The following is a 14,100-nucleotide window of genomic DNA, read 5'->3' on the forward strand; positions in this document are numbered from 1 at the left end:
TGTGTGTGAGAGAGTGTGTGTGTGAGAGAGTGTGTGTGTGAGAGAGTGTGTGTGTGAGTGTGTGTGAGTGTTTGAGTGTGAGTGTGAGTGTGTGTGAGTGTGTGTGTGTGTGTGTGTGTGTGTGTGTGTGAGTGTATCAGAATGGACAAGTCCTCTCATGTCCACATGCCGGAGGCGTCTTGAGGGGCGTCTAGGTGACCGTTCAGAGCAGACTGTAAGACTCTCTGTCTTTCGCTCTTTCTGTTACAGTAATTCTAGTGTGTTGCTCTTTAATTACAGCACTGTATTGTTTGTAATCAGCTTTTATAAAGAGCCGTTGCATTCCATTGCACTACTTTCCCCTTGTTTTTTCTATGTAAACATGCGATAGACGGACGTGTTTATCCGTAGCGCTCGTGTCTTTTGCAGCTTCTCGCACATGACACAGCCGTCTAAAAACGAGTTAAAAGTTCAACATTTAAGAAACGTCTCGCATTTTTCAACACATTCTGTGTGAACCGGCCTCAAGTGGTTTGTATTTTATATCATCCTGAGATCCACTTATAATGTTAATGAAGTTTCATTGATCGCCTAAAAAATGAACTCAGTGGTTTGATTGTGGTCAGAAAGCAATCCGACCCGACGGATCAATTAACCGAGCTTTATCATAATGCATTTTGGGAATTGTGGTATTTAAAGAGATCCCAAAATGAAACATCATTTACTCAAACCTGTAGGATTTTCTTTATTCTGCTGAACACAAAAGACGATATTTTAAAGAATGTGGCTAACCAAACAATTTCTGGTCTCTATTGATGTAAATACTATTTTTTTTTTCCATACTATGGAAGTCAATGGAGATCAACAACATTTTTGGGTGAACTAGCAGAGTCTGATTCTGTGTATGAACACATCAGTTAATGCAGGTGAAAGCAAACAACTCCTCTTCATCTTAAACTGTTGTCTAATTAATTGCTGTTTTTCAGAACAGGCTCATTATGACGAAACACTAATGATTTAAGTCCCTGTTTGAGAACAAAGCAGACAGGTCTGAAAACAGCTGTAGTTTCTGATCAGAGCTGAAGAATCTGAACTGATCTGGCCACAACTCCCATTCACACAACATACACAATCATGTCTCGTTTCTCGTCTTTCTGAAGGCTCATGAGGCATTTGCTGGAGAAAGGAGCATCTTTCATCTGCTGCGATGTTTTTCAGGCGTGTGAATGAACCATCACCGTCCTCTAATCACAAGCGTTCATGACTGAAGTTCAGAATATGTTTCTTATGTGTTTGAGATGAATTGTAGATGGAGGAGGCAACATTCTTGCGTCACTCTTCAGCGTCGCGTCCTGGGAAAGAGCTTCTCCGTTCACCTGCTCCACCTGCGGTGATGCTCTGAGCGTCGATCCTTCCTAAATCACATCAGAAATGGAGGCTTTACACTTCTCGTTTCCAGTTTTGCTGTTGCTTGATGATTTCATGTTGTTGTTGTGCTGTTCTAACCATCAGTCATTAGAATCCAGATGTAACCGTAACAATCTGATTCCTCTGAAGAATTAAACGCAGAAATGCATGAATGAGGTTTCATCTGCAGACTCGTGTGAATGTAGGATAAACCAAGTTTAACTTGTACCAAAGAAGGTACCTCAGAAGTCTTTTAACCCAGTTGATGATTCCTGCTGTTCGTGCTTTTCATCAGCGGCGCCCGCTGAGCTCCATCAATTATTAAAGCGCATCTGAATGTTTCGCTGGAGCTGTTTACCTGTTTATGCAGCCAGAAACGTGCGTCTTATATAATTCAACCCATCAGGGACGTTCGGCAGTCTGTGGATCTATTCTTAGCTCTGTGAGGTCCATAAATTAATCTTCAATGTGATGTTCAGTGCTGATATCAGTCTTGAGGAGCTCCAGTTTATCCCGGAGAATATCATGAGCACACACTGAAATAACAGTCAGACTAATAAATAATGGAACAGTTATTGAACCTTTAGACGAAATATAGAACAAAGGTTTGCATATGTGTTATTATATTTGATGCATCAGGCTTTTATGATTCATATAGTCTGATATAGTGAGAATATGGAGTTTAGTTTTATTCAGAGACTCAAACGGAGCAAAAATATGAATTTGCTGCAGATGCTGATATTTATATGAAGAAATTGTGATGCTTGTGCTGTAAATCAATGAGATCTTTATAACAGTAGAGCAGACACTGACATGATCTAAATATCAGTGGTCGCTCTATCTCCAGTAATCTGTCTCAGTGAGATGAGATTGAAATGCTCCAAACATATAATGCAGTGATTGAGAGCTAAAAACTAAAAGAGCTTTGACTGGATAAAAAGTACCTCCAAAATAAAAGTAAAACTTCCACGATCTCGCCCTCTTCTCAGACTTCAGCTGGAGTTTGATCTGAATCCTGTTGTTGGTTTTCACAGGCGTGTTGGTGAGCGACCCGAGCGTTTAGACGTGTTCGTGAAGCGTGTCACGTGACATTTTTTTCTGCATGATTCATGGTACTAAATATATTTATGTAATAGTTATGATCCATTTATTAGCTGTTAACCAAGTTTTGAGCATAGCCCTGAAAATGAAATCTCCACCTTAAACTGTCATAAATCTTAAGTTTGGTTTTTTGTTTTAAAGAAGATGCTTGGCAGATTATTGCTGAAGTAAAAAAAGTAAAAAAAAAAAGTGAAATAAAAAAAGTTATAGAAGTTTGTTTATTATTATGAAAAACACAGCATTTTTCAAAACATGTTTTATACTCTAAAACTGTATGAAAATCAACGTTATAAATCGAAACAAGTTGTGTTCCAAATTTGAGGTTGATATCACTAAAAATGAGCTTTCAGTCAGATTTTGTTTGACCGCAGTACCAAATGTTTCCACTAGATGCAATTTGCTTTCCATTTGATTCCAATGCATCATTTTTGACAGCAAACAGTACAAGTGTGACAGTGTGTGTGTGTGTGTGTGTGTGTGTGTGTGTGTTCACGTAGCAATTGCCAAAACCAAGTTTGGTACCATAAAAAAATTCTAAAAACGTAACATTATTCAGTCAAAAATGACCGAAGAGCAGCAGAGGGTTAATTTAGGGTTGAAGCATGTGAAACGCTGCTGTTTGATACTCAATATGTGAAGAGCGTTCAATTCAGTTTGTCACTGATAGAAATACCACATCTGGCAAACATGCTTAAATAGAGATTTTCGGCTAGAACGAGCAGGTCTTTTGTGTAAATCACATAAAGACTAACCCATGTCAGTTGTGCTTTTTCTCCAGATGTTTCTCTTGGTTTGACGTGAACATGATGAAACCGTAAAGCGGCAGCACTGAGCATGTTAAATGAGAAGCAGACGGTCACGAGTCGAGCTGTGATGTGGCCAGACTGAAGTCACTCGAAAAAGAGTCGTATGAAGATCTGTACGTGTTTTAATGAGACGACCACAATGACTGAACTTTGATGGGGCCGCCGGTATTTGAGCCTTCATTTCAGTCAGAAACGTTATTTAGCACGAATGATTTGTGTCTTTCAGAAGGAGATTTGAGCCTGAAAGTGAAGCTGGTTTTGTGGTTTTTCACCCTTTTAATCACCGTTTTCATTGCATTTTTGTGAGGTTCATTTAAAAATCAGAGCTATTATAGTTAACTAAAATCATTTTCGTTTCTTGAAATAAAATAAAATATAAAAATGCAAATCTTTTTTATTTCAGCTAGTTGCCAAAGCAACGTTTCTCAAATTAATTTAGTTTTATTATTAATTTCTTTTCAGTTGTAATTAGACTTTTTCATTATTGTCTCAGACATTAAGAAAAAATAACTTTGAAATACTAAAATAACAAAAAAAACTACAGACACATTTAAAGAAAAACACAAAATTACTAAAACTTAAAATTAAGATGAAAACTGAAAATATAAAAATAGATTAATCTAAATATAATAGTATCTGAAATGATTGTAAAACAACACTGGTTTTGATAACGCCACTGAAGAATCGTTCAATATAGGGTTGCAAAGAGACGGAAAATATCCAGATCTCTTGGAAATGTTTGGAAAGTTTCCCGGAAATGTGCCAGAAATGTTCCGGCACTTCACTAGGAACATGCATGAAGACAGTAAACTGTTTTGTTGTTTGTGGGACGAGCGTGTGAAAATCCGCTTTGGCCCCGTTCCATTCATCCCGCTTTAGGGACACAAGAACCTCAATAGAACAATGAGGCTTTTTCCCCTCGACGGCTCGCAAACAAAACAGCCGCGTGAATCCAGGCCGCTCTGACAGTCACATCAACCTGATGCTCTGTGCTCTTATTGAACCAAAACAGAGGATGTGGCTTATTCTAATACAGGAAGTGCGGTCTGTCCGGCTCGCCGCATCTTTACTAAACAAATGAGAGAGAGACGAGAGCCTTTCCCTCAACACCCAGAAAACTCAGCCTGAGGCATCAGGTCCTTCATTTGATTCTGCATTAATGTCCGTCTGTCTGATTCACTAATATTTGTAGTTATATATGCACATGAAACATCAGTTTTTTGTTTACTTTTTTTAACATGCTGTCAAGGGTCTACAGATGAAAAATAGCCTGATTCTGGCACGTTTGCAGTCATGTTCATTCATGTGCATTGCCTGTGCAAACAAACAAACTCTTAAAAATAAAGCTTCTTTATTGACATTGGTGGTTCCTTTAACATCCGTGGAATCTTTCCACCGAACAAAAGGTTCTTTAGATGATTAAAATGATCTTGGGGAACCAAAAATTGTTTTTGAAACCTTTATTTTTAAGAGTATTCCCATTAAAAGGTTCTGTCTAATTCTCAAGGCGTGCATTTGTTCTGAACCTTTTTTCGTAATGTTAATGAGTTTGGAATATTCTAAATTCACAGAACACACCATATAAGGGCTTTCCGCACAACTTTCCCTTTACAAACGTTCATTGCTTTCAGAAAACATATGACGGTGTCTAAAGATGCGCAGCCAGATCCTCAAAACCAGTTCAAACACAGACCCGGATTGCTGTCCTCTCATGATCCAGCTCTACATGCTCGTATCTGTGTCTTTACGCAGAGAAACCTCACAGCTCCAGCTGTAATGCAGCTTTTCTTAAAGTCAACTTCACATCACAGTTTTCAATATTTATGGAATAAACTGCATATTTATTATACATGATTTATTCGTGCACATCTTGTTTTTTTAAATACATGTGCCCTTGTAATATTTATTCAAAATAACTTGCAGCATCATCTCACTGTGTTCACCAGCGTGAGGGCGGGACAATAACCTGTCACTCACATGAGATCCACCAATAGCAAACCACAACCATCCAATGATGCAGTCGGTTCCCGATGGACATGATCAAGCCCCGCCCAGTTTTTTCTCATTTAAGAAGCCGTTTCGCTTCGGTATATGCGTCACAAATGGGGAAGAAAAGGCCGCTTTATGCCAGGTTTAAGGTGCGCTCACGTTTACTGCTGCTCGACGTAATTTCACTGGTGAAAATGAGTCAATCAGAAACTGTGCGATCTGGAGTTTCACGTGAGCATGTAGATTTTCACTTCTGAACAACAGAAAGCTGCTTGCTGAAAGTGACTTGTGTTTGAGATGTGCTTTATGCATCGCCACACTACTGACAAGAGACGTTTGCAAAATTAATCTGAAATATCACTGATGTGACGCACTGACATTTGTGAGCCTGCAGCACAAAAGCAGTCGCTGGGGTATATTTGTAGCAATAGCCAACAATACATTGTATGGGTCAAAATTATAGATTTTTCTTTTATGCCAAAAATCATTAGGATATTAAGTAAAGATCATGTTCCATGAAGATATTTAGTAAATTTCCTACCGTAAATATATCAAAACTTAATTTTTGATTAGTAATATGCATTGCTAAGAACTTCATTTGGACAACTTTAAAGATGATTTTCTCAATATTTAGATTTTTTTGCACCCTCAGATTCCAGATTTTCAAATAGTTGTATCTCAGCCAAATATTGTCCTCCTATCCTAACAAACCATACATCAATGGAAAGATAGTTTATTCAGCTTTCAGATAATGTATAACTCTCAATTTCGAAAAATTGACACTTAAGACTGGTTTTATGGTCCAGGGTCACATGTAAATTATGAAATATATATATATTAAATATATATAATATATCAATTATAAACAGACTGTGATTTTTGCATATGTGCGGTTTCAGTGGTTCCTATGACTTAGAATACATTTTAGTATGAACGTTATTGATGAATCATGATTTGTTTGTGAAGACATTCATATGCAGATTTCACACACAGTTTCATGCATTCGCACAGTTTATTCTGGAATATTTGAGCTCTGAATGTGACGATCAGCATCCCAGAGAGCCGTGGTACCATCATGATGAACTTTATCTGCTCTACAGAAACAGACTCAGATGAGGAGTTTGAATCACGTGATTCAGTGAGTCTGTTCTGTAGGCTACTCGTTCAGTCGCTTGAGTTTGTTCAGCTTTATTGTGTCTGTCTGTAGCGTCTTTCAGCGTCAGTGTTGGTTCTTCAGCGTTTGAGCCACACTGCCGTAGTATTTCCAGCTGAAAACGATGCTTCTCTCACAGACGAGTTGGGTCTCCAGCATATTATTCAGTGAATGTGTGATTCCTGTGAGTTTCCATCATCACTGACGGACAGACGGCGCTCGTTTCCATGGCAACCGTTAACCGTGACTCCTGCAGGAGAACTAGTGATCACTGATCTGACCTGCTAACCTGTGATTCTACGCTATCACCACAGTAGATTACTGCTAGTATTGAGCATCCGCTTGATCTTCGGCGTTTGATGCACATGTGATGAGTTTTAGAAACCCATCGGTTTAGATATTCTCGAATGCCATGAGCTGTAACGCTTTTTTTCTTGGAAGCTAAATGAGATTAGATATTTAAGAGTTATGTGTTGTTTGTGTCTAAATGCTGCAACCAAATTGCATTCGGGAAATGAAATCAGGTCATTCTGTTTCAGATCTCTGGCTAAAAAGTTTGAAAATGTGTGCCATTGAGATCCCAGTATCTCTGGAAATGAACCATACAGGGCCTTAAAAACGGAGATACCAAAATAAAAATTAGCTGAGAACCAAAATGTAAAAGGATATTAAGATATCTTTAATACGTCTTGAGATACAGGCAAGCAAACTTAGGGGAAATTCAACTCAAAAAGTGCTTTTTCCTCTTTTTGAACAGTCACGATTGGCAAATAATGTGACACAGATTGCTAAAGTCAACAGATTTTACTAATAGAGCTACCAATCTCTGTGTGGAAATAACATCATGAAGCTGCCAGCTTTCCAAAGTCATTTTTACCCTCCTGTAATTTGGCTCCGAATCTCAGGTGAAAATTGCGTTTCTAACCCTTCTCTACAAAATAGTGGATTACTCAGTAAATATACATCCATGACATTTCATATTTTGGCTTTTATCAGCATTTATGTTTGTCTTTCTTCAGAAAAACATGAACAAAATCAGAAATTTTAGCTGGGGAAGTTTCTGAAATATGGTTGTTTTGACAGGGAATGACACAATAGACAAACTGAAGTGAGGTCGTGTCAGATGAGCTGTTTGCTCGTATATTTCATCTTAATCTGCCATATGCTGAGCATTTCTTCATAAAGAGCTTTAGAGCTAAAAATACTGCGCTGAGGCTTTATAGACGCGCTGCTGCTTTTCAGCTGTTGTACGTTTGTGTTGAACGCCGTTTGCATCTGATCCGGGGAGATTTATTGTTCTGCAGCTTTAGCTCTGTTTGTGAGTTTTTACCGTATTTTACCGTGTTGTGTACTGGAGGTCGGTGATGGAGAAGCAGGTGGTGTTTGTGTGAAGTGCTTTTCTGTGTCAATCTCTGAATCAGCATCAGCCATCAATGTTTCATTTCAAAACACTTTCATTAGCTCTCTGTGTGTGTGTGTGTGTGTGTGTGTGTGTGTGTGTGTGTGTGTGAGTGTGGGTGTGTGTGTGGTGTGTGTGTGTGTGTGTGTGTGTGAGAGAGTGTGTGTGTGTGTGTGTGTGTGTGTATGAGAGAGTGTGTGTGTGTGTGAGTGTGGTCACAGTCAGCGATCGTCCCCAGAGCTGTGATTTCTACCGTCAGCTCTGAAAGCATGCAGGAGCCATTAGCGTTAGCCTAGATACGTCAAAACACTTACTGAACCTGAGGTTGGAATTAACCCTTGATTCATGACACACATTCATCTCCATCCCATGTGTATGAACACACACACACACACACACACACACATGTCAGGATCCTGCTGTGGATGTTCTTCTATATCTGTGTGTTCGTGTGATGGCCGTGTTCTGCGTTTGTCCTTCATCTCCAGCGGCTCTGCTAAAGATAACGTTTCCCCTTTTACTCTTAATTATGGATAATAATGTTGTGTCTAATTAATGTCCTCTGTGTTAATGCATCCTGACGTGTTCCTGCCGCAGAGACTCCGGCCTCCTCCTCAGGAATCAGACGTGTGTCACGCGTGTGCGGCGGCGTCTTCCTGCGCTCTTCTGCTCCGTGTCTTCATTAGGACGTTTATCATGTTTTGAGTCAAGCCACATTTATTTCTATAGCACTTTATACAGTACAGATTATTTCAAAGCAGTAAAATTAATCAATTATGAAACTAATTCAATTCTTAACTATAAATCAGCTCTACAGAAGACAGAGTGATTATTCAGATCAGTTCAGTTCAATAAAAGAGTCATTGTTGCAGAGTTCAACTATCAAACTAATTCAGTTCTTTGATTCTTAATTCAACTCTTAACTATAAAGCAACTCTACAGAAATCAATCATACCATAATTCATCTCAATTTGGATTTAATTCAGTTCATTAACAGTCAATGTAGCAAAATTAATAAATTATGAAACAAATTAGATTCTTTGATTCTTAATTTGAAATTCAATTTTTAACTATAAAGCTGCTCTACACAAGATAATTCAGCTCAGTTTGGATTAAATTCAGTTAATTAACAGTCAATGTTGCAGAATTCATCAATTATTAAACAAATTTGATTCTTCGATTCTTAATTTCGAAATTCAATTCTTAACTATAAATCAGCTCTACAGAAGACAGAGTGATTATTCAGATCAGTTCAGTTCAATAAAAGAGTCATTGTTGCAGAGTTCAACTATCAAACTAATTCAGTTCTTTGATTCTTAATTCAAATCTTAACTATAAAGCAACTTCACAGAAATCAATCATGCCATAATTCATCTCAATTTGGATTTAATTCAGTTCATTAACAGTCAATGTAGCAAAATTAATCAATTATAAAACAAATTCAGTTCTTTGATTCTTAATTCGAAATTCAATTTGTAACTATAAAGCAGCTCCACAGAAGACAAAAGTGTCATAATTCATCTCAATCCAATTCATTAACTTTGTCAGTGTTGCCGTTATTCAATTATAAATGTTGATTCTTAATTCGAAATTCAATTTCAGCTGTAAAGCAGCTCCACAGAAGACAATAGAGTCATTATTCAGACCAATTCGGTTCTAGTTTGGTTCTCATAGTGTCAGATTGATAATATTTCTGAATCATATCATACAGAGACTCGAGCGTTTATTTCTGCAGAAGATCTCTCATCGTGTCAGTTTCTTTATTTTTTCCGTGCGGATTCGTCTGAGAGCGAACGCTGCTCTGCTGTTTTAAGTGTTTTATTTCAGAGTGTGTTACTGATATTTTATTGATATGATCATGAAACTTTCACAAACGGGTCACATGTGCACTTACAGTGTCTGAGGAGAGTGATTTCTACAGGACAGATGTGCGCTAATAATTGATGGGATGCTTTTATCGCCGTTTCTTCCTCTGTTTCAGCGTCTGCAGGACGTGTTTGTGGAGTTCAGCCATCAGGATCTGCTGGACTTCTACAATCAGGTCAGACTGAATCCCACGTGTTTCCTGATCTTCAGCGCGTTCAGACGCTCACGGCTCTGTGTGTCTTACAGATGGAGAGGATTCAGACTCAGCTGGACTCGCTCAGCTGATGCGGCCTCCGTCTGCCGTCCCATGATTCCTCTGGTGGCGTCAGCAGCTGTTTGGTGGTTCAGTCGTTGAACACTCATCTCTGTCTGTGGTTGTTTCTGGATTTGTAATGCGAGGCTGAAGTGCTGATGCTGATGTGTTCATGAACGCCATCAAGATCCGTCACACATCTGATGATGTTTCATTAAAGATGCTTTTGCTCTGAAGGTCCAGCGTCTGTATTTATGACTTTTCTCTCAGGGTTTCTGAAGTTAAATTCAAGACTTTTTAAGACCAAGTAAAGAAAATTTAAGGAATAAATTGAATATAAATCAATATGTCAATATGGTCTCTAAATGTAAATGTCTTGTATTTTCAAACACTTCAAAGTTCAAAGAAAATACAACAACTTATTACTTTATAATTCATTTTACGGAAAAAAAAAAGTTCACTCTCAAATACTAAAATACGGCAATGACTTGTTTTGTTTGCAATACAAACACCAAAACAATGTCATTTACCTAAGATATAAAATAACTTAAAATCATAAGCCTTCTTTTATAAGCAAATTGATCAAAATGAGTATGATTAAAACAAGAACAAATATCTGCCAATGAGCTCAGAAACATAAACGTAATTCAAATGAAAAACAAGTTTTCATTCCTCATCGACAGATATTTATTCTTGTTTTAATCATAAACTTCAATTTCTCAGAAAACATCTGAGATCTCAGCGTCTCTAGTAAATGTGTCTTGATTTAAGGATGTTTAATATTTGAGCTGGAGAACAAGACAGAAATACTGAGGAAGAGATTCATTTTTTGCAGTTCATGCCAGCATTTAATGTCACAACTTTATTAATTTAAGAGTTTCTGCTCTGATTTAAGTGAATGATGGCCTGCAGAACGCTGTTTTCGGTCTCTCAGACGTCTCTCTGACAGAATCTAGTGCTGGAAGTGTTAATCGAGCGGCTGATGCTGGAGAAGATCTGGCTCATGATCTAAAGCGGCTAACAGGACGATGAGCGAGTTCCTCGTGAAGACTCGTCAGTCTGCAGGTGCTTCTGTGTCCGTGTGCTTCATCTTCTCTTGAAGTGCACTCACTGTGTGACGCGCAGATCGCTGAACAGATGGCGAGACGCTCGGTGCTGCGAGACTCCAGCAGAGACAGCAGAACACAGAACACAGAGTTCTGGAGGAGCGAGCCGATCACAGGCCGTCTGGACTCGACACGGAGCTTCATCTAGTGACTGCAGACGCTCCAGATGTGAGATGAAGCTCTCAAACAAACACATTCTTACGCTAAGCGCAACATGAACTCATAATCGACTATTAATCGAGTGCATTAACACCTCATGTTCCTGGTCTTATCGTACAAAAGAAAATTGTTTTTGTCCTCACAATTTTTCGTCAAAGTCTAATGACTGGATGTCCTCTACACTCGTAAAAAGTCAAAGAGAGCCACTTTTGAGATCAGTTTTTCTTAGTGTAAATTATATTTTAATAATCTTTTGTGCGATGGAAACGTTCTATGGATGTTGTTCTTCATGAAACCATCAATGCCAATGAAGAAGCTTTATTTTCACGATTGTAGGCCGTATGGATGTTGATGTGGATCAGTAAATCGATATTTAAAGTCTTTCTAAAATCTGGCCACTAGTTAAAGTTGCAGTCCAGTCATGTTTATTTGTACAGTGCTTTTGACGATACACATTTAGAGAAAGTCGTACTGGTGCTAGGACACACACCTGAGCGTTAAATAATCATTTAGATGTTTAGAAAGAGCACAAAATCAGTTTCCAGAACCTTCTCGTTCACTGTTCTTTGTCTTAAAATAATAAACTCTGAATAAAACTGTCTGCTAAATGAATAAACGTAAACGTAGATAATGATGATTTTGTCCCATACAGTAAAAACGAAGAAATTATTTCTGACCAACATACATTTTAAATATATGCTGTAAACAGCGAATCTCAATGAAATATATTTTGGCATATGATGGTTAAAACAAAATATATTTAAATATTTCAAAATATATTTCAGGGCAAGAAAATACATTTCCAATCTCTTGCAATAGCCTAGATTTAGACTAAATACAAATATGAAAGGTAAAGTCTATAGAGGCCAAAACTAAATTAATAATTTTTTAAAAGTGTTTAATTCTTATGTATATTGCACTATTCTTTGGAACACTGTGAGCTCTGAGTACAACCAAACGACGGATCTCTGCTTTAAGAAGACCAGAAACATAAAGATCACATCGTTCACGCCTGAAGTGTAGGATAAACTACATATATGGCTAAATAATTGTGTTACTTATTGAAGAAGAAATCTGCAGGAATGCATCGGCTGAATTATGCTTTTAGTGTGTTATCAAGTGACTGAGGACAATTATTTAGAATCAAGAGTTGAGAAAACTCATAAATCTGCCCTGGTTTTTAAACTTTTCTCAATAATTGCTCTTTTCCAGTGAATTAAATCACATTCTCTGAAAACAAGCTTTGATATCTCAAGCCGTGCTGCTCCTCTAGAACATTTATCTGAGGCTTTTTGATATTCTAACTGGAAAACAAGATAAAAAGGACTAATTAAAAACTGATCTGGGTCATTCTATCAGTGAAGTGTCTCCTAATAAACACATCATGTTTGGATGAATCGTAATGAACCTCCGGAGAAAACACGGTTCCTCAAATCCTGAAGCGGACCGACTCACATCAACAGATGAGCTCTAAACGGATTAAAGCACAAATCACCCAAAAACCAGCATTCTCTCATTATTTATTCGCCCTCATGTCGATCCAGACCATATGCTGTTAGTTTCTGTGGGGAACTTCAGTTGGTTTTGGAGCTTGAGGTCACTGTGAGCGTTTGAGAGAGAGATTTTTTAGCAAATGAAGACCGAATCGAGATGTGAGCGAGTTTCTGTCAGTGTGTGTGAACGTCGAAGCGTTTCTGAGTCTGAAGACAAACGCAGATCTTTGTGTGAAACTGGATCCGCGAGACGGATGGAGAAAATGTGCAGCTGTGGGATTTTCCGCATGGATCTGTGGGCACCTGGATTTGGGAAACAGGATTAGCGGGTGTGTAATTATAGCTGCTGTAGGGTGTGTGTGTGTGTGTGTGACACAGAGAGAGAGAGAGAGAGAGAGAAACACTTCGCTCAGTTTAAAGAATTCATGAATTCTGCCCTAATTTTAGAGTTCTTGGCTGTGCTGGAATATGAAGGAGGATCTTCTACTGATTGCACCGGAGAAATCCTCTTTCATCCCAGCCAGCTTTATTCGGACAGACAGTGGTTTGTGTTTTAATGCCCTGATGATGCACGTTATGAGTGCTGACAGATCAGCTCGATGGAAATCTTCATGTCAGTCTGTGATCCGATGGTACAATCCTGTCTGCTGGCACTCTGAGGTCACAAACTTACTAAAACAATAACGGCCGAGCATGCGCCTGATTCATGTGAACGCGTCTCGAGGGCAAGAGCAGCATAAACGAAGAGAGAAAAGAGAAAGAACTGAGTCGAGAGCTGGAGAGAAAGAGCCAGTGTTTGTGAAGAATGGAGGACGAGCCGTTCGGCTCCAAGATACTGGAGAGAGAGAGAGAGACGAACACTGAGATCACTGAGGAGCTTCACAATGACCCTTCAGCCGCTCCGACACACACTCACACACAGACACACACATACACACACACACACACTCTCTCTCACACACACACACACACTCACTCACTCACTCACACATGTTGTGTTTCCATGTTTTATGGGGACATTCCATAGGCGTAATGGTTTTTATACTGTATAAACTGTATATTCTATTGCCCTACACCAACCCTACCCCTAAACCTACCCCTCACAGGAAACTTTGTGCATTTTTACTTTCTCAAAAAAACTCATTCTGTATGATTTATAAGCTTGTTTCCTCATGGGGACCTCAAAAATGTCCCCACAAGGTCAAAATTTACTAGTATTACTATCCTTGTGGGGACATTTGGTCCCCATAACGTGATAAATACCAGGTACACACTCACACACACACACACTCACACACACACTCAAACACACACTCAAACACACACTCTCTCTCTCTCACACACACACACACTCAAACACACACACACACACACACACACACACACACA

General features: G+C 38.6%; 1 protein-coding gene across 2 annotated transcripts in view; it reads left to right on the forward strand.

The window, feature by feature from the left end:
- Window positions 1-10,189, forward strand: part of LOC107661174 (COMM domain-containing protein 10) — a 30,756-nt gene extending 20,567 nt beyond the window's left edge. Inside the window, exons 7-8 of one of the 2 annotated variants that reach the window (XM_016450649.1) lie at window positions 9,816-9,875; window positions 9,947-10,189. In XM_016450649.1, the coding sequence (XP_016306135.1) occupies window positions 9,816-9,875; window positions 9,947-9,985 (99 nt within the window). In that variant the 3' untranslated portion in view covers window positions 9,986-10,189. Of the gene's footprint in view, window positions 1-4,924; window positions 4,966-9,815; window positions 9,876-9,946 lie in introns of those variants that run through there. The other variant, XM_016450650.1, reaches the window with a different exon arrangement.
- The last annotated feature ends 3,911 nt before the right edge of the window (window positions 10,190-14,100 follow it).

The sequence above is a fragment of the Sinocyclocheilus anshuiensis genome, unplaced genomic scaffold (genome assembly GCF_001515605.1).
Source record: "Sinocyclocheilus anshuiensis isolate Anshui unplaced genomic scaffold, SAMN03320099.WGS_v1.1 scaffold2373, whole genome shotgun sequence".
Lineage (NCBI taxonomy): Eukaryota > Metazoa > Chordata > Actinopteri > Cypriniformes > Cyprinidae > Sinocyclocheilus > Sinocyclocheilus anshuiensis.